We start from the raw sequence: 19,782 nt of genomic DNA, 5'->3' as shown, positions 1-19,782 counted from the left end.
TCTCTCTTGCGCGCGCCATGTCTCATGTTGAAACCCCAAAAAATTATGTTTATCAAAAAAGCCTAAGTCGGAAAATCCAAATGATTACTGTAGATGCTACAAACTATCTCTGAAAGTGCAATACCGGATTCTTGGGAATCAATTTCGTCCTTCAAACTAGAAGGGGTTCGCAGGTGTCATTTTATCGCAAGTGCTCTGGCAAGCAGGAGTAGTTGCAGCCAGAAACTAAACACTATCAGAGAGTCTCTGCAAATTCTATGCAACTATGGTTAGGAAGACGTGAAGTATTTTCATTCATTGTGGACACGATACATGTCGTAAATCCAAAGTTTTTACGGTAAATTTCCGCGATGAACTAAAACTATGAACTGGAGTTCGAGGTCACAGAGGTCGATTTCCCGAGGTCGGAAAAGATCGCTGCCAACTTCGGTCTCCACTCCAGAGAGATCTGCTCATCATTTCCTCCAAGAAAAGAGTGAATCGCGTTCTGTTGTTCGGACTTCGATTCTAAGCTAACTTTCAAATAACTTGTCAAATATTCACAAGCCTCAAGAAGAACACGTTGTCTGCTTTCCGCCATTTGGGTTTTTCTCTACTGGAAATTGGCAAAAAAAAAAAAACGGTGACGTATGAATAATTCACTAATCAGCCCTTTGCGTCCGAATTTTGGACGCGGGCAGCGGGCAATTCTTGGACTTCCGTGCAGACTTCCCTTATTTCCGGGCTCCCGCCGTCTGAGTGGAAGGTGCGCCTGGGACTTGAAAGCGTTTCAACGAAGCCGGGACACTGTCACGTAACACCGACAGTTCTCCACGAGAAGAAATCACTTACTGTGCTATTCCGGAAACTGTGAAGACGTTTTTTCTCCCTGCCAAAATTTGCATGATGTACGCTAAATATAGTCTTCTAAATTAGCTTCCTGAAAACAGCCTTTTCTAAAACCCGGCGATCTTAGAATTTTAAGTTTTCACTCTGACTGAAGTGTATACTGGAAAAACAAACAAACAAAACACTCCTACATAAATAAATGTTATAACAATAAAAATTCAAAATGGCGACAGACAACGGACAACGCAGAAGACGGAGATGGTTTAAATGACTTTTTCATTGATAGCAGAGGCGCGTGCGGCGCACCATGGGTAACAAAATTTGGTAACCCGTCAATACCAGAAAGTTTGGTTTTGGTTTATGTCGTCACAGTGTCTGTCCGTACCTCCGTTCGCTCTTCCATGTAAGTCAATGTGAAATGAGACGCTCAACAAAACCTTGTGCTGCAACTCGCGTTTCTTTCAGCGGGAAGTTGCATGACCGACTGGTTTTTAGAAAAGCAATGGAAATTTTGAAGAAAGATATAAATTCATGTGCTGGTTGAATATATCGACAAACGTGGAAAGAAGAAAAAGGGAGAGAGAAAGAAAATGAAAACGCAGGCGATAAATAAGCAAAGTTCAACGTAAAAGAGGTAATCTCGTCCCATGTCACTTCGTTTAAGAAAAGTTGATTCTTAGCTTTTAAAAATAGCCTCGCAACACAGTGACTGTATCGTTGGCATAAACTCTGACAAGTTGTTCTTGCACACATTTTTCTAATTTTAGCATTGATTTGTGAAAATCTTGACAGAGAACAAACACGTTTAATTAAAACAATAAGAGCCCCGTTGAGCCCCGTATCCAGCATTGTTATAGGTTGATTGCATTGCCGCCATGTTGGTGCCAAAACAAAAGAAAATTTGCTCTCACAGTTTGCATAAAAATAGGAGTTAACTCCCAGAGGAGAAAAATCTTATTGTTCCTAACCACCAACATGGCCGCCATGACGTATAACGTGCAATCAACCTATAAATGAATGTTGTACATCAATGTTGGAACGTGTAGCCGCGGATCGCTTACCATATGCAAGCGTTATTTGTGACTTTTCTACGCTAGTGTTTTAGCAGAATTTAGCCATCCAAACCTCCCATGAAACAAACAAACTACGTATAAAAGACGAACAAATATTTCCGTGTAAATGTGCGTTCGGCAATGAATCTAAATGAATTCTTCATGTAATATATCAAACACGAGATACAGTGTTTTATCACATATCAAACACCGAGAAGAGAGTTGAAAATACGACGCGTAGCGGAGTATTTTTGACGAACTTCGAGGTTTTTGATATTGTGTTCTCAAACTCATTAATAATTCATGCAGTCAAAAGCCAATAAATGACCTCCATTTCGGTCAGGTGGATGAATCTTGATACCCCAATGAAACACCAGATGAAACACCACCAGGTTTTCATCTGAGATGAAACATGTTTTTCATCTGAGATCAAACATTTGCATTTTAATGAGATTAATTTCTTATTGTTTCATTTGAGAAGACATGTCAAAAACTCGGGCTTCGTGCTTTATCACGGGTTCCAAATACCTCGGAACAGATGAAAGCACTCGGCCTGCGGCCTCGTGCTTTCATCTGTTTCTCAGTATTTGGAACCCGTGATAAAGCACTCGCCCTCGTTTTTGACATATTACATGAAACACTGTGACGAGTGTTTGATATAACTTCTCAAACAAACTGATTTTGAAGGAGAAATTAAGGATGCAAAAATGAGGAGTTTTCATCAGATATCCAAACACGTCACGGTGCATGATTTCCTTTGTCCTTGGCTTTTGAATTATTAATGAGTTTGAGAAGTCAAGATCATGTACAGCAAGACCTGTACATTAGCAAGACCACGGTCTGAAGAAATGTCAACTTCCTGTCTGTCGTATTACTTTATTCCTCTTTTTTGTCTCCGTACTTGTTATAATAATACAGCCATAATTCATTAAATACTGTCAAAGCTATTCGTCGAACTCTATTCTTTTTTAAGCTAATAGTCATTTACATCCATAAAGTTTTTCAAGTTGTCTCTCGTTGCTCTCTTATTGTTGCCACTGCCGGCACGTACTGTTGCACAGAGCTTGCGGATCAGAGCAATCATTTTGACACGTTCCAAGGGGTACTAAGCATTTGGTATTAAAAGTGTCCGCGTTAGTAAATTTCGCGTCAGTGTACATACAGCCCTCAAGACATGTTTGGCAGCAGGTGAAACAATCAGTCTGACGTTTCCATTGTTTCCGGTAGGCGGTAACTAGTGGCAGAAGTGCACAGATTACCAACGCCATGGCTGCTATACTTGCTAGTTTCAGTGACATCTGAAATAGAAACAAGAAAAGCTGCATTGAAAATCGTTGCGAAAACTTTTTTTATTTACAAAGAGTGTTTCAAACTTGGTTTATGAAAGCTAGGATTATTAGTGGTACAAATAAATCTTGCCGCCATTTTTAACCACTTGTTGTCACGAGACTAGACAACATGCAATCACGTGACAACGCGGAGCTCACCTTGCTGATGAAGGCTGTGACCTACGGTCGAGAGCAACGTTTTGCTCTAATTTCTCAGACTTTGTGACAAGAATTTACTATTCTTTAAATCGTTGTTAATTATAACAACAAGTAAATAACAACGCTATTTCAAGTTACAGATATGAGGTGCTTTATGTTTTGCTGGTTTGGTTACAGGGCTCTATTGCTACAATTTTTGCAGCTTTTTTTCCAGCACTTAATTTAATTCAGCACGACTAAAGTACGCTGTAAGAATTGGGTTCACTGTTGACCGGTTTACAATCGAGTGTCGTAACACCAGAACCATATACTAATTATAAATGGGTTGATTTCTAAAGAAACTTTGGTGCCGCGAACGTGGGAGTGGAACGAATGTTTGGTTTTATCTACACTGTAAAAAGATTCGAGCGCTAACGCTCGAAACGTCAGCACTCGAATCTCTTTATGGTGGCCCAGTTACCTTATCAACTCTGTTGATAAATAATGGTAATTGAACTGAGTGGAGTGCAATTTGGTCTGAAATCATACGCGTGATTTCAAAATCGAACGAGCGCGCAGCGCGAGTTTGATTTGAAATCACAAGTATGATTTCAGATCAAAATTGCACGACACAAAGTTCAATTCCACTTTATAACACCTATTTTGAAATCAGAGTAACACTGTCAATATTAATATTCTATTGTTGTTACCTAATTTCCATTTTGATGGGCTAAAGAAAGGATGCGATTTAGAGCAAAAAATGGTCAATTTGGGCATAAATCGCATTGTTGAGAGCCAATCAGATTGCAAGGATCACTAGTGATTTCAAAATTGGTGTAATAAAACCATATACTAATTTACTCTGGCCAATCACAACACACTTAAACAGCACGATGGTCCAATAAGAATTCGAAACAATTACATGGAACCAGTACCAGGAGTAGGAAACAGCGTACAAGCAAGCCAGGATTGGCTTTGGGTTTGTTTCTCATACATTGCTTAAGAAAGTGGCGCAAGGTTTGCCAACCAATCAGCGAGCAGAATATAAAATCAAAGTAAAAGCGCTTTTAAAGTGATTTAAAGGTGACTAAGCTCCTATATGAGCTTTCGGCACCAACCGATTTGAATTTTACTTTTGCTCCTAAATGTTTAGGCTTAGCCGCAAAATATTTGGTAATACGACTAAAAATTCCCTGCTATAAATAAATGAATAAATAGTTTTTTACTTAGTAGCTGTAAGATGTATAGTTAGCTCATAACAAATAATTCGACTGAGTTTAAATTTCGTGCTTTTGCAGGCGTTAATGTAGACATCCAAATTGTGAGAACCAACCACGTTATGGTTCAATCATAATCCAGTGGCCAACCTTTAAGAATGCCCGTAAAAGTGCTTGTTTTTAGTTTTCATTTTCCATTTCGGATTTTGCCCATGCGTGCCCTCAGGGTATATGAAAGCCCTTGATCAGCCAATCAGATTATCAGTCATTGGACTGATCTGAATTGCATTTGACGCAGGAAGAACTCAACTCAATCGTGTCGGTAAGATATCTAACCTTTCTTTGTAATGGACACCAGATTACTGAGCTTCCCTTTCGTTTTTTCGCAGGGAATATTGTGGCGGGGGACTAGTATACAGCTGTTTCGACAAAGGTTGTCCAAAAAAAGTGTAAAGGCGTACGCGATAATGCTGAAAGGTAGTCTGGGAAATACCCAATAAATTTCAATCAAAGCTCAGAATCCATAATGCCTTGACAGTACAGCGAAGACTTGAGATGGCGGGCAATATGGATTCTGAGCTTTGATTGAAATTTATTGGGTATTTCCCAGACTATCTTTCGGCATTGTCGCGCACGCCTTTACACTTTTTTGGACAACCTTTGTCGAAGTAGCTGTATACATTGGCCTCGGTTTGGCGAAGGCTCTTCACTTAGCTTTTATAAGAGGCCGTGATTATGATAAATCATGCATATCGTCGTCTGCATGGTGATGCAATAGGCCATTTTCGAGTTGCTTTGAAAGTCATTATGAAAGCGAGGCTAAGTGCAAGGCTTCATATGAGAATTAGTTTGTTTGCATGTGAATCAAAACAAGTTTTCATAATAAAAGCGTTGCTCTTGAATGTTTCAAGTTTATTTGCCACTATAAATGAAATTACAAGTGTAATAATGATAAAATAAAAGCGGCGAGGAAGCCCATGAGAGACCACAGGGATTTTAAGTGATGGGCTCCCTCTATCATATACACTTAATCTCGCTTTCATAACGAGGTTCACAGCAACTGGGAAAGGCCTTTTTACTTCGATGCTCGATTTATCCACGATAATCAGTAAAATATTTTTCAAAAGTCTTATTTATATACATTCTGGAAGTTTGTTGTCGACCTACTGGACTTCGAAAGAGAATAAATGAAAATGCTGTCGTGCTAAATCAGACAAAACAAGAACTGAACGTGATGGAGATAGTGGGCTTAACTTGACTTTAAATTCGTTTCAAATCTCAAATGCCTAGGGTTTGTTTCGTTCACTCTTCGACAAAGAACGACGTTAGCGGGCCTCATTTGGACAAAAGCGGTAGCATTTTCGCCTTTAGCTCGAAGGTCTAAGGAAAATAAAAAATTGTTCGAGATAGCGTGGTTTCGAAATAACGTTCACGGAGTAGGCATAAATTTTCTAGAAAACATAAGACGACAAATTAAAACAAAAACTAATGAACGTAAATTACACTTGAATGGATATACTCCCTGTTCAAATTCAGTGAAAATTCACAGAGTTCACTTGGTAAGACGAGCAAAATGCGCAGTGAAAAATCCAAATTGTGAGATGTTGATTCACTTTGCAAAAAGTGTATATTTGCCAAACAAATACGAGATGAACTTTTGTCAGTCTGCATATTTTTGTTTTCTGGAGGAATTGCGTGATGACTTCAATGCAGAGCTTTTCGTTGGGACAAACGAAACTGTCCGTAATATGCGGGTGTCCGTATTAAGTGGGTGTCCGTAGAGCGGGGTTCCACTATTTTGGTTTCGCTTGGTAGACACAGGCTAGGTAGACCATTCCCATAAGGAAATTTCACAGCCGTCCGCCGAAAAGTTGTAGATTCACGAGAGCTTTCCCTGTCTAGTCTTTACATCAAAATAATTTTCAAAATTTGTCACCATAGTTATTCTTCATACTCGCACGAAATTAAAATCAAATGGTTCGGTCATTTATAGCCAACCGTTTACTCGAGAAAAATTGACCTTACAAACGAGAAGCGAAATTCTGTTTCATCAATAAAAGTGACCTAAACTTTAGCATTTAAGCCTCCGTCCCCTCGCAAAGAAAAAAGTATAATCCCCCAAATCTCTAGTCTTAAAATCCTTCCGATAATTAAAGCCTTCCGAATATAAATCCAAGGACTGTTGTGGTTTATTGATCTAAGCTGTTGGCTCAGTGGTTCAAGGAGCTTTTATGATCAAAGCCAACAGTTTTAAGACGCAAAGCGTAATAATAAGCCTTTGCCGCAAAAATAAAAACGCTCAAAATTCCCTCGATGGAATATGCAAGTAAGTATGTATTGCATTTAGTGTTGTCTGTCTAAGTTATGTACGTTATTTTGTGATTTTAAAGAGACTGATAAATATTTAACGGCAGTCAAACATAAAAATTTAGAAAAGTCTATGAAACTAAGGTCAAATATGATAAGTTTTTTTTGTGAGTTTCATTCACCAAAAAAGTTTCAAGTTTTTAAAAATGAAGCATCGTGTTAAAACTGATCGGCACTGTGTGTATATGTTACTGTTTGAATACTGGCATATTTCACTTTAAAAACTTGAAACTTATAATAAAACGGTTTAGTAAATTCACTTTTTATAAAGGTACACATACTGGCACTAATTACAATAAAAAACCTAACACTACTCACAATATAATACAAATATTACTTACAGCATGACTCCTACATTATAGACACTGTGATACTTACACTACTTGGGCGTGTTTTTTTAACATTTCATTTCTTACAGTATAATACAAACCTTTACATACAATATAGTAATACAAAACAAGAACAAACAAAAGAAACAAAAACAAAAGGAAGCACACATTCGCGAGATTAAATTAAGTTAAGAAGTCACAACGCGTATTAGGGTTTTGTAAATTCACAGTCTGACAAAAAACTTATCATCTATAAGCTGTCAAAGTGAAAACCTTACCCTTCAGAGTCTCCTCCTATTTTTTTACGTTTGGCCGTTGTTATGGTAAACATATTATCTGGCACACTAGTAACAATGATGTGAAAATTGCTAACTTTTTCCTAAATGGAAACAGAAGCTGTTTAAATTAAAGCACGTAGGCGTTGTGCAAGGCCTTAAGGCATAATAAATACTTTGTCCCTCATCTTTACGATGTTGAGTGGGCGTAGAAGCGTCCGTAAAAGTTTAGTAAGACAGCTAGTAAATCTGCTTCCACGGTATACCTGGTTTGCCAGAGTTTCTATACTTCAGAAACGCGGAAAATATTCCTTTCAAATTTAGTAAATTAAAGTTCGTCTTCGAGAAATGTGGAAATTTGCTGTTGATAGCACGCAAGAGCTGATTAGTCTTTTTGATAATTGCATAAGAAGAACAGAATAAAGCTAACATTTTATAATGAAAAGTCTTTCAGAGAATGTCAAGTCATTGACCAAGTGTTCCCTGGCTACAAAACGCGATGGCGCGAATTGCTCAACCAACAAGAATGTAATTTGTGACGACGAAGGAAGGAGGACACAAATTCGACACCTCGTTTCCGATTTCGCAGCAAGAGGGAACATATATTTGCGCTTTATTTCATTTTTAAAGCGTAAGCTTACGATATTACTGATTAAATGGCTCCCTGTAAATTAAACCGCACGTACTTTTTAGCGAATTAATTTTTGTGTTGCTTTAATTTGAAAGCGGAAGCAAAGCGCGGTGCTAAGTAGTTTTGTGAAAAGGCGACGAAGGCCAAAGCATGAATAAATACAAAAAAATAAAACAAAAAATAAACATTACCACGGGGCACATGATAAAGTCGTTCAAAAGCTTTTCTTTGGATATTGAATAGTTTATCCGCTCACTCAAAGTTATTTTGGCTTTGGGATAGAAAGGGATAAAAAAATATGTTTTCATGTCATGTTTGTTTGATAACATGACCAACTTGCTTTTTATATTATATAGGTAATGTTGAGAACATGCATAAATTCACGAGTTTGTTGTTAATGCACAGTAAACCGTTTTCACAGATTATACCCATTAATTTACATACAGTTATCACTCCAGAAAGCCTGGCCTGAAGCTAGAAATCGATAGATGGCACGAAACTTTACTGGTATATCTATGAATCTGCCGCCGTTTTACATTCTCTGTAACTCAAGAAGAACTAAAACAGCAAGGTATTTATATAGACAGTTTGCAGCTGATTAATTCTTTGCCCAAAAAATGTGAAGCGCCGACAAGAGACATGCGAATTATAATCACATAAGAACACATACCTTTTTCCAGTTGCGTTTGTTATCCAGATGCTGCGACTTGTGTAACGTCAGATACGTTTTCTGTGAAAAACAAGAGAAAATAACGGGGTGAATAGCAATCCTCCACTACAAGCTCTGAAGGCAGACTGATAGTGTCTACCCAGCACCTCAGTATTTGTACCTGGAGGGTTGTGGAACATCCGCTATCGAAGCTATTGTGTCCCCAAAAGAATTCCTTAGACATTAAGTAGGTTACCCACGAAAACACCCTCGTGATAGGAGGAATTGGGAAATACGCAACGCACTTAATTGTTCAGTGTAAATGGGAAATAATATATTCTTTTCAATAGTATCAAGCTGTTTGATTCAATGGCTAATAACACGAAACTGTATGATAAAACAAAATGGAACTTGTGGGAGTGAAAACGAAAATTAGATTACCTAATATGCGGTGGCTGATAGTCTTGCCTGGTATACGTATTCTTTCAAATTGGCTCAACGCGTCTTTTGGGCTTGTAACTTGTATGCTGACTTTTAATGGAAGCTCGAGAACTGTCAACAACGGAACCATTTGCACCCAAGACCAACATCCGTTGTATTTATGTTTCTACTGTGAATTTATTATTCTCAGTTCCATGAATGCTAAACAGTTCCTGAATTCTAAGCCAGATCCACCTGTTGGCAGATGATGTTGATTTGACGAAGCGACAAAGGAAACAGAGCTAGTCGCGATAACTTAATTGCTGCCCGAACGTGCGTGAAAGGCTCGAAACTACAGACCACTTGTCTGTTGAAATGAAAATTTACTGACTAAAAAAACAAAATTGGCGCCGACTGGGTATCGGGAAACAGAGAGCGTGAAGCTTAGCTTATTTACATGTAAAACTATCCGACGTCTTCGTCATGAAAAAGTGGAAAATTTTTTTAACCGTTAATTGCAGCCAGCTTAGAGTGGCCCTAATTTTGTGTAAATGGCCGAGAACTACTTTCAGTTCTGAAGCTTTTGGATGCGTTTTCTGAAATGTCTTTGGGCGGAAATGAGGCTACATCGTGGTTGATTTAATCTCCTTTTCTTATTGGCCACAGAACATAAAACGCTTTCATAGTTCATTGGTCTTATCACAGTCGTCTTAGACGCTTTCTATTTTTTAAATAAGAAATTAACATGCATCCTTCATTTAGAGGTAAAATCGACTGGAGGTTTTTCGGCTCGAATAGCCCGGAGCGCAAAGTCTTTTTCATAGTCCAAGGTATTGGCTAAGTGTCATAGGCTACTAAAATGAAAAATGACCCAATTTAAATGAAATAGATGACTGTTGAATTGATTTATTTCATCTAAAATGGGAACGTTAAGACAAACTGTAAACAAAACATAAATCTCACAGGCCCACACGAATCGAGGAAATTCGTAGGCGGCAAAATACCGGGGAATTGAAGCTGCTAAAACAGTACCGCGGCAAAGCCGAACGAAGCAGGCAATTATCCACACGGACGCCTTGCAGTTTAGTCTGATCTTTTCCCACTCATCTTGATATTATAAAGACCCTTATTCAAAGAGACAAAGCAGTTCTCGACATACGTCGAGAATGGCATGATAACGATTAACCTGAGAACATTTTCTGTTTGTCAAACAAGTTAAAACTTCACACCGATGATAGCTTAATTTTCAGTTACGAGAAATGAAACCACATCTAGATTTTCTTTGGGAAGGGAAGAGCTTAATCACACGTTACCATTATGACGGCTGAGAAAACGGGCAGCTGTTCAAAAAAGACGAGGCATTTTTACGGGACGAAGTAACTTCTTAATCATTAAAAGATATCGACATTACATTGTATGCAAAGCTAAATTCAGGCGAGAAGTGCCAGCTCAGTTAAATTGAAATACCGGAGAAATGCTTTGTTCCCGTTTTGTAACGTTGCCACTCAGCGAGAAATTTCTACGTTAAAATAATTCAGTGTTCGTATCCGGCTGCACAATAGTACTAACGACTTTTCATGAATGCGAAGGCGGACGGATAAGATGTCCGCATGTAACTAAAGAGGAAGGCATAGCACCTGAACTTTCGCAGGTAATAAACTCGATCAAACTTTGTCTAGCATAAAACGAACATGGAACAAAAAAGTCATTTCATTTTTGTTATTTTTTTCTGGGAGTTCTTTTTTTTATATCAAGGTCTCCTAATTTTCTAATCCAGCGTCTCGGGCGACTTCGGCTTTAGTGCTAAAGGATTCAAATGCTTGACATTGGACTTGATATTACGTTTATTGCAAAGTGCTCTTTCCTCTAATGCGGTGTGCTTTATAATTAAATGTTTTATATACAAATACTCCATAAAGCCGGAATTTTAGTTGATTGCGCTAAAAGGCAGTAGCCGATTTAAAAAAAAAAAAAAACGAAAAGCGAGTGATAATGGAAGCACGTTTGGCAAGTAGCACAGGTGAATATGTGTTACATGAAATGAAAATATTCAAATATAAATGAAGAAAATGGAGATCGAGCGTCATTGATTTCAAATGACGTTCAAAGTTGATAAGCTGAAGTTGACCGTAAGCTACAGAGGCACGAAAGTATTGAAACCGGAACACCGTCAATGATGAAAATAATTTGAAAAGAAAAATAATAAATAGAAGAAACGCTTGGAACAATATATTCGTAGATAAGACGTTTATCTTAAGGAAATGAAACAATGAATTTTTTGCAGAAGAAAATATAAAACTATAAAGAGAAGCTAACAGTAAAACGGAAATGAATTCGGAAAGCAAACACAGCTATTCCGTTTAGCATAAAAAGAAACGATCAATATACATGTCGTGGTTTGAAATATGAAATATTTTAATCTCGAAACAAAGACTTTCATGTGACGACCTCTAAGAACTTTAATGTCTTATCTACGAGCTACGAATATTTTCCCTTTCTGTGACAAACATTTTAGAGCACCTTGTTTTTCTCTTGAGATTAAAACGTTTGAGGGTAGATAGCGTAGGATAATTGTTTCCAAGCAAAAAATACGCACTTTGGTAGCAATACATCTTTAAGCATACACACCAAACACCAAACACGGCTCCTAATATTCAATGACTAAAAAATATTAATATGGTAAATGTTCTTACTTTACCGTTGCCTTTTTTTTTTCCTGTGCGTTCAGATGAGGTTAAAGAAAACGAGTTGATCGGGTTGCTGATGACGTTAGGTCTTCACCGTTTTACGATTTCTCTCACTTAGCTTTCAAAACATATTGACGGAAACGTAGATGTCGCTCACTCATCTACTTCTTTTGATTGAATTTCCCACAATTTTTCACGCGTGTAGGATTACGTTATTAAATAACACCAGCTGCTTCGTCAGCGCCATGCTAATACTGAACAATACATTTATTTCTGTATTTTTTGTCAGACGTTATACAACGAAAGAGAAAAAATTAAACTGAAAGACCGGCGAAACAAAGGAAGGCTTAGAAAAGGACTGTATCCATTTTTTTTTCTTTTTTCTTTTTGCGTTTGCGGTTGCTTCATTAAATCATTTCCAAAGGTGCTAACAAGAATGTTTTTCCCATTTAGTTTATTCACGGAATTTATAACCTTGAGTTTGTCAGGACAAATTGTTTGGCTGAAATAGAATGAAGTTTTAAAATACTTAGAGGTTAGTAAACGTTTATACTTGAGAACTTGTATTAAACTGGACTCCGAATGTGCTTTGTAGAACAAATAAAATATGTAAGGCTCTAATCTAAAAAACAAAGGAAATGTCTTAAAGGCTATTGGGTTAAGATTTTTGGAATCACTCACTGTTTCTGGGAAACCAGAGCTTTAGCACTCAATAAAAACAGACACGATATTGTTTTATGCTTTTAACCCACCACACGATATTTAACATGTCCATGCTACACCCACTCTGGTTTGGGACTTTGTCAATCTAGCCTTGCATTTTCAGTGTTTCTTCAACTTGGTCGTTTATTTTGCGCATGAATGAAGGCAATATCACTTCCCTGTCGTTGTTGTCCTTCATCCCCCGGTTCATTTAGAAGATTCGATAGCCTGGGGGGATTCTTTCCTGTATTATATCTTGGGTAATTTAAATAAGACATCATTTCGATCAAAATGTAAAATAATGATCTTGTTATAAAATTGTTTTGGGCCTGTTGCGCTGGCGATGCGTGATTCTCAACACAGAAACATTGGTAAAATAAATAAAGTAACTTTATTAAACTTGATTTACATATCAGTTTTGTGATGAAAACTCGAAACCGTCATATATAGTTTTCCGTTCTTTAATTAATGTTTATAATAAAACGTTCGCCTAACATAACTAGGTTACACAATAGGTCATTCATGGTAGAAACTCACTTAATGCCATTGCTAAAATCCATTCTTGGTGCCATATACAAGTCTAGCTTTATTGAAACGAATCAAAAGTAATAACTTGAAGAGCGAGGAGAAACGTGACGTCTTTTTCTTCCTGTACGTGTAAAAGATAGTAAAATTGGCTAAGAGAATCAAGTAGATTTATCTTGCCGATAGAGATTCGGCGTGTAGCTTTATCAAACAGCCAGGATGTCGGATTCAACGCCTGAGATACTAAGGATAATTGTACTGTCCGGCTCCTAAAGTCGTTTTGCTGCCACAAGATCGACGCATTTGGAACCAAAAAAATATGCGGAGTATATGTTGATTATCCTTAGACGGTATTACTTTGGAAAAACAAGTCTTTTTTAGAAAAATTGTTTTCTTACCAACGATAACTTTGATTGGGCGAAAATATGGGCAGATATTTGCCCACCGCGAGCATTATCTGTTCCGATAAGCAAACAAATACTAAACGTACGCGAGTAGCGACCTTCGAGGAATACCAGTTAATTTCGGAGGAGAAATATCCAACCAAATAAAAGTTACTGAGTATTTCACCATAGTTAGTCACCTTTGAAATATTTTCGTTGAAAGCTACGCGCAGCATACTGACTTGCAGTTTTTTGGCCTGAGCGTCGGGCGCTGTTTTATCTGGCGACAAATGCGTTGATATCCTTCCCTGTTAAAATACCAAGATGCTTTTCCGTCTCGAGATTTTCAATATTTTTAGGGTATTAAAGTTACCCAAGTGTTCAAAACCTAGAACGTATCACTCGAGGAATATTCAACAGTTAAAATATGACCTGAGGAAACGAACGGACATCCTACGAGACTGCTGGATAAATGTGTCATTATTCAACAAACTGTCACCAAATACAATTTTCAGAACAAGGAAAGTCATGATTGGGTGAGGAACACGGCTAAGATTAACACGACAGCAAACAAAACAAATACAGTGGAACCCCGCCTTACGACCACCTCGTTATTACGAATTTTTTTTGGGCCCCGAACGAATTGAAAGTTCAGTCATTTCCTTAGTTTTACAACCTCGTTAATCCGACCCCCTGTTATATCGACCACACTTGGCAAGAATTCTAAAATTCACAGTCTTCCTTTGAGCAGTTTCATTTTCAAGCACAGAAATATTGCTCCGCGTTTACCAAGGTGTTAGTCTGTTATTTCTTGGTTAAACCCTGGATCAGTCCTGTATAATTTCTGTATTATAGTATTTTGTTAATTTTGATGCATATTTTATCACTTGAATAAAGACGAACAACTACATTATTATGACATGACACGAGTCTGCTATAGCTCAGTGGTAGAGCATCCGAAAGGTTATAGGTTCGACATCGGTTGGAAGAACTAGGAGATTTCTTTTTTCGAGAATAGGTCAATTTGTCACTGACTGTAAAATTCTGAATCTATCTGAATTTTTTTATGTTGAACTGGAAGAGGGAATCTTTATGCTACTACAAAAGACGTTTACTAAGGTGAGAAGCAAAGGGTAACCCAGCTAAATGAAATGAATTTTGCCATTAATCGATCCAGAGGACTTGTACGTCGACCTTCTCCAAAAGGCGTTATTATCAGATCTTTCAATTGGTATATAGCTACAAGTATTTGAATAGTAATCAATTTACGACTTGTTATTGTAAAAAAAAAAATTGTCGTATCGTGGGTAAAAACGTCTGTCTATTCTTAACCGCAAAATTGATCTGAACATAATTCGTCTGGTTTTACTCCACCTTGGATTTTCTAGAACATTATGTAAAATTTCTTGTTCTTATAGTCGAAACCTTTAAGCAAGAGACTTTTTGTCTCCACTTTTATCACGTTGAATTCATGAGTTCATAAATTAAGAGCCGTCAAACTCTTTACCCGCTCTTTACCCTTATGGCCATTGTACTGCCGGTGATTATTTTACTTCCTGCTTTTAGATTGAGAGCTATGAAGTGTGTGCAAAGTCACTTAACATATAATTAACACCTTTAAACCTGTATTAAGAGCCAGCTCCCATTACACCCGATTTTAATTTGCGCAGAATTGTTTAGGGACTAAAATCTGTCAACACACCTCTTTTCTAATGCGACCCCTCATTTGCGCTTTATCAAAAGTCAAAAAAGAGAGAAAAAAAATCAAACGCCGGTTTCCTTAGGCCTGGGGCTGACCGATTTTCCAAATTTCGGAGAAACAAAATGGACCAGCCGCCAAATCTGTCAACGGCTGTCAAGGTCAAGAAAGGAAAAGAAATGTTATTATTCACGCTGACGTTTTCATTGCGTATAGTACAATACAATACAATACAATACAATATTTATTTTGCCATATACAACATTTACAGATAAAAAAAATGAAGAAAATTGATGTAAGAAAATAAATGGCGAGAAAACCTGAAAGAAACCACGAGGCTTATATAAGAATTACGATATGGACTTATGGTAATTAACTTTGACCGCACACACGCACAGACACACGCACACATACATATTAAATAAGTTAATTAAGAATTACAGCCTTACAGAAGTTAATACCTAGAGAGAAGAAATTCTTTAAGCTTTCTTTTAAAAGAAGGGGAGGAGGGAGAACTAGTTATGTCAGAATTTAGCGAATTATAAAAGTTTGGACCTTGAAAGTAGATTGACAACTTCCTGTTGTTATGATGGATAAGCGAGATTCTTTCAGTTCCTCTACGGAAATTTATGTGGATACTACGGCCATCAACTGCCAACAAAAGATTCATTCTCCAATTTCCGAGAGCAAGTAGTTCGAGCGAGTCTCCGTGCACGAGCAACTCAAGTGACTCTTAAATTTCAGGGACGTAGGCACATGCGTACACTTCTTTAACCTGAAAATGATTATAAAACATAAGACAAAATAAAATAAAAAATTAATTTTGGGCTTTTCAAGATTTTTTTGACCGCAGTTCGTTGAATTTAGCGAGCCAAAGCAAGAGATATCCTGTTTATAACCAGGGTACTAAAAAAGTAACAAATTTTACGCACAATCACGGTTGATTACTCACGTTGGCGCAAATTCATCGTTTTTCTCTCTCAATTAAAATAAGGATGATGACATTGGTAAGGTCGTCACTGCAAATGATAAGTACAGGGGTTTGTCGCGATGACTGTAAACAATCTGATCATCATCTATCTTTTTTCCTCAGTGCGCGAGCGGGCGGAATTCTGTAAGTCATGCAATCTGAGAGACAAACTAACTTCTGAGTTAGGATTTCGAGTTGGATTTTCAAATTGGATTTTCGACCGATAGGATTTCGACGAATCGAATCGGCCGCGAACAAAGAACATACATTGTGACAATGCAGATCCTGACCTGAATGTGATTCCATTTTCCTACATGTTGTTCAACCCATATATATTAAACTTTTGGCTTTGAAAGCTGTGTGAATCCGATGTAACAAGATTGAAGTTAAAGAGTCCGTAACGAAGAACGTTTCTCATTTTTTTTTTGGCCCAGAGATGCCTGTGGAGCAGACTAGTTAGTTTTGCGCAAGCATCTTATTTTCGGCTGTGGTAAATTATTGTGCACCCTGCTTTATAACTTGGACTGAAATACAAAATGAAGCATGTTTCAGCCGCCAGTTTTAGCCAGGAATCAATGAAGCTTCTCAGGGTACAAAACAAAAGTTACTTTTTTTAAAAATGTTGTTTTACCATGGCAACCAACTAGGATCCAGGCTCCTTCAGTTATTTCAATTCTGAACGGCTTTCTAGGCCTACTAACATCGAAGTATTTTTGCGCGGTTTATGACTACGCAGGAAAAGCAGATCTTAGCAAGGGCTAGTGGAATCCAAAAAGAAAATTGGGGATGACCACGCATTTTGTAGAGATAATTAAGCAACACTGAATTCTAAAAAGAGGCAAAATACAAAACAATGTATGGAATTTTTTCCCAAAGTTTAGCTTAATTATCTCTGAAAAATGAATGGTTACCCCTAATTTTCTTTTCGGATCCCAATAACCCTTACCAAGATGTGCTTTTCCTGCGTAGTTATAAACCGAGCAAAAATATGTCTGTTTTAGTAGGCACCAACGTTTGGAAACCCCACTTTCTCGGACCATCGCGAGATACGCAGAACATGTTCGCAGTAACAAAAGTAGGCACTGTCCTTAATAACGCTGAAAGACTAGTTGGGAAGCCGCTACCATAATGTCTATGGTGATGAAAGTTTCGTGGATCTGATGAGATCTTAAATGGAAAATATAGGAAATTCTGAGGACTGAAACGAAAATTGTTATTTATTTATTTATTCATTCATTCATTCATTCATTCATTCATTCATTCATTCATTCATTCATTCATTCATTCATTCATTTATTCATTTATTTATTTATTTATTTATTTATTTATTTATTTATTTATTTATTTATTTATTTATTTATTTATTTTGCAATATGGCCACCCCTCAATGATGAGTATTATCGGCTGGGTGCTCAGCAGATGTCTACATATTTGAAATTTGGGTTCTAAACAAATCTACGTTTTTTGAAGCCTTAAAAAATATAGATTCAGGTAAAGCATTCCATTGTCGAACAGTCCTTGGGAAAAAAAGAGAGTATGTGGTATTCTGAGTAGGATTTGATAGTTCTGAATAGGTTTTTCCTTTGTGTGTCTAGTTTGTCTTATTGGTTTCTTCAACTGAATTATCACGTGGGTTGACTGCACTTGCCGATTCGCCCACGCTCCCCTCCTCCATCTTGAAAGACCCCAAAGAGGACGATGTGTAAAACCACAGACCATTTACTGGAAACCCCCTCGCAAAATCCGAGTTAAGATTTCGAGTTGGATGGCAGCGGGCGGAATGTTTCGATCTTGTCCACGAGCCCAAGCGAATTTGTTACGTGTTTTCTTGCAAGACTTGGGTGTTGTTATCTCTAAATGTGATTCATTTCACTTGTTTACTATTTGAAAAAAAAAAAAAAACGAGGAATAGGCCTGAAATAACATTTCTGAGCATCTTGTTTTCAAAATTTTCTGACAAATGCAAGTCAAGTTTTAAGTACAACAATAAAAAAATTACAATGAAACATATATTATAATCGATGTACTGATGATACACCGATGATACACAATGTTAAAAAGGGTGTTTGATAATTGGACAGTCCTGACTAAAGAAAATCAATTATAGGCTAATGATATGCGAGTGAGTGAATTCACTTGAATGGCATTGGTACTGTTAGCATTTTACTAAACCTAAATCGAAATGAAACTATAAACACACAGAAGACTGTTTAGCTTGAGCAGACCGAGTGAGGAGCAAACAGTAATTTACTGAAAGAATTTTGCTAGTACGATGGCTAACCCCAAGGCCTGCATTAATCTTGCAGAAAAGATCTGCAACACTCAAGATACACAGTGGATTTGTAATTTCTCCTCTTGGAAAGTCCCCTACCAGATGTATCAAAGGTGAGATAAACAAAGACGTTGATTTATTTATTATTCTTGAGTTGTCAGGTCATGTCAAGGACTCAAATCTATCAAGGTTACGGTAAATGAGATGTCAAATGATGACTTGGAACATTCATACAATTTTTAATATCAAGTAAACCACTAAATTTTGTGACTTTAACCGGGGATTATTTGGTATAAAAGTTGATTGTTCACGTGACTTTATGTTTCCATGGCAACGATATTTTGGCAGCCACATGTTTTTCGTGTATCGTTTTTACTGTGACATTTTGATACCAGTTTGATGGGTTTTTTTATTGTTTTTTATTATTTTTGATTCAAGTTGTAAGTGAGTTGAATAAACAGACGTCGTTTCGCGGTGACACCACTCTACTGGGTCTTTCCGCGAAAGCGTACGTCCGAGTAATAACTGCAGAAATGCCGTACTAATGACGAAATTACTTCCCAGATGTGGGTAGCAATTCTGATTGGTTAAAACAAAATTCCCAGGTGGTGCACGTGTATAACGACCGTTTGTGGTTTTCAAGTTCACGGAAAAGAAATGGCCACGCCCTTTCTGTTGTGTCTCTTCGCAGAGGGAGCCATTGTGTAAGTTTAATCATGCTCTTTGTATGGTTTCTAAGGTTTGGAGAACGAGTCTTATTGCAAGATAGAAGCTGCGCAGGATCAATGACGTACTTCCTAGCTAGGTCATATAACATGCCGTTGAAGTTACGAATGGGGGAGACTTTGTCTCTCCCCAGGCCTCTGTGTACACCCATGGCCAGGCTCAGGAAGTAGACTATTAAGAGAAGAGATTATTTATTAATTTACAGAGCGTACCAAGTGCATGTCTAGCGTGGTCGTAGTCGACAAATCAGACAAGCGGTTAATATAAGAATCTTTATTGATCCACAAGATTTGATGAAACACACACCTAACAGCCCATTATCTGCTCCAAACCATTGATGAAGTGGCATGCAACTGACATGCAACTGGGTGATGACTGCTTGTTTTAAGGAAAATGACATTTCACCTTTTTCTATACATTTATTGACGCATTCCGTGAAAGTTTCGTTTAGGAGTGACCAGAAATTGTTATAAATTCCATCGGAATACCATAGTTCTCTTGGTTCCGTTGTTAAAAAAGTAACAATCTTTTAAACAAACCTTCTAATTGTACTTATTTTAAGCAGTAAACTGTCATAATTCAAT

General features: G+C 37.4%; 1 protein-coding gene and 1 long non-coding RNA gene across 6 annotated transcripts; one reads left to right on the top strand and one right to left on the bottom strand.

Moving 5' to 3' along the window:
- Positions 1-2,740: 2,740 nt before the first annotated feature.
- Positions 2,741-12,114, bottom strand: LOC146465592 (uncharacterized). 5 transcript variants are annotated; one of them, XR_014868300.1, is made up of 3 exons: positions 11,933-12,114; positions 8,836-8,895; positions 2,741-3,178 (listed from the first exon to the last, which is right to left on the bottom strand). XR_014868300.1 is itself a non-coding variant. In XM_085128693.1 (3 exons), exons 1-3 carry the CDS (start codon positions 9,056-9,058, stop codon positions 2,906-2,908), a joined length of 396 nt encoding a protein of 131 aa, XP_084984819.1. In that variant the 5' UTR covers positions 9,059-9,077; the 3' UTR covers positions 2,741-2,905. The 5 variants fall into 5 exon arrangements, 2 of the variants coding, with proteins under 2 accessions (XP_084984819.1, XP_084984820.1); XR_014868299.1 differs by having other exon boundaries at positions 11,928-12,113; XR_014868298.1 differs by lacking the exon at positions 11,933-12,114 and adding an exon at positions 9,256-9,498.
- Positions 6,119-19,292, top strand: LOC146465591 (uncharacterized). Its single transcript, XR_014868301.1, has 4 exons — positions 6,119-8,736; positions 12,211-12,456; positions 18,507-18,585; positions 19,078-19,292. It is a non-coding gene; the product is annotated as an uncharacterized LOC146465591 (long non-coding RNA).
- The last annotated feature ends 490 nt before the right edge of the window (positions 19,293-19,782 follow it).

Source organism: Pavona decussata, unplaced genomic scaffold (genome assembly GCF_977016875.1).
Source record: "Pavona decussata unplaced genomic scaffold, jaPavDecu1.1 SCAFFOLD_156, whole genome shotgun sequence".
In the NCBI taxonomy this organism is placed as follows: Eukaryota; Metazoa; Cnidaria; class Anthozoa; order Scleractinia; family Agariciidae; genus Pavona; species Pavona decussata.
This window is presented reverse-complemented; position numbering and strand designations above follow the sequence as displayed.

Excerpts from the sequence above, each read along its gene's own strand:
- LOC146465592 (XM_085128693.1), bottom strand. The coding sequence starts at position 9,058 with ATGTCTAAGGAATTCTTTTGGGGACACAATAGCTTCGATAGCGGATGT. Across the intron at positions 8,896-8,995 it reads GATGTTCCACAACCCTCCAG|AAAACGTATCTGACGTTACA; the intron begins GTACAAATACTG and ends TGTTTTTCACAG. Across the intron at positions 3,179-8,835 it reads ACAAACGCAACTGGAAAAAG|ATGTCACTGAAACTAGCAAG; the intron begins GTATGTGTTCTT and ends TTTCTATTTCAG.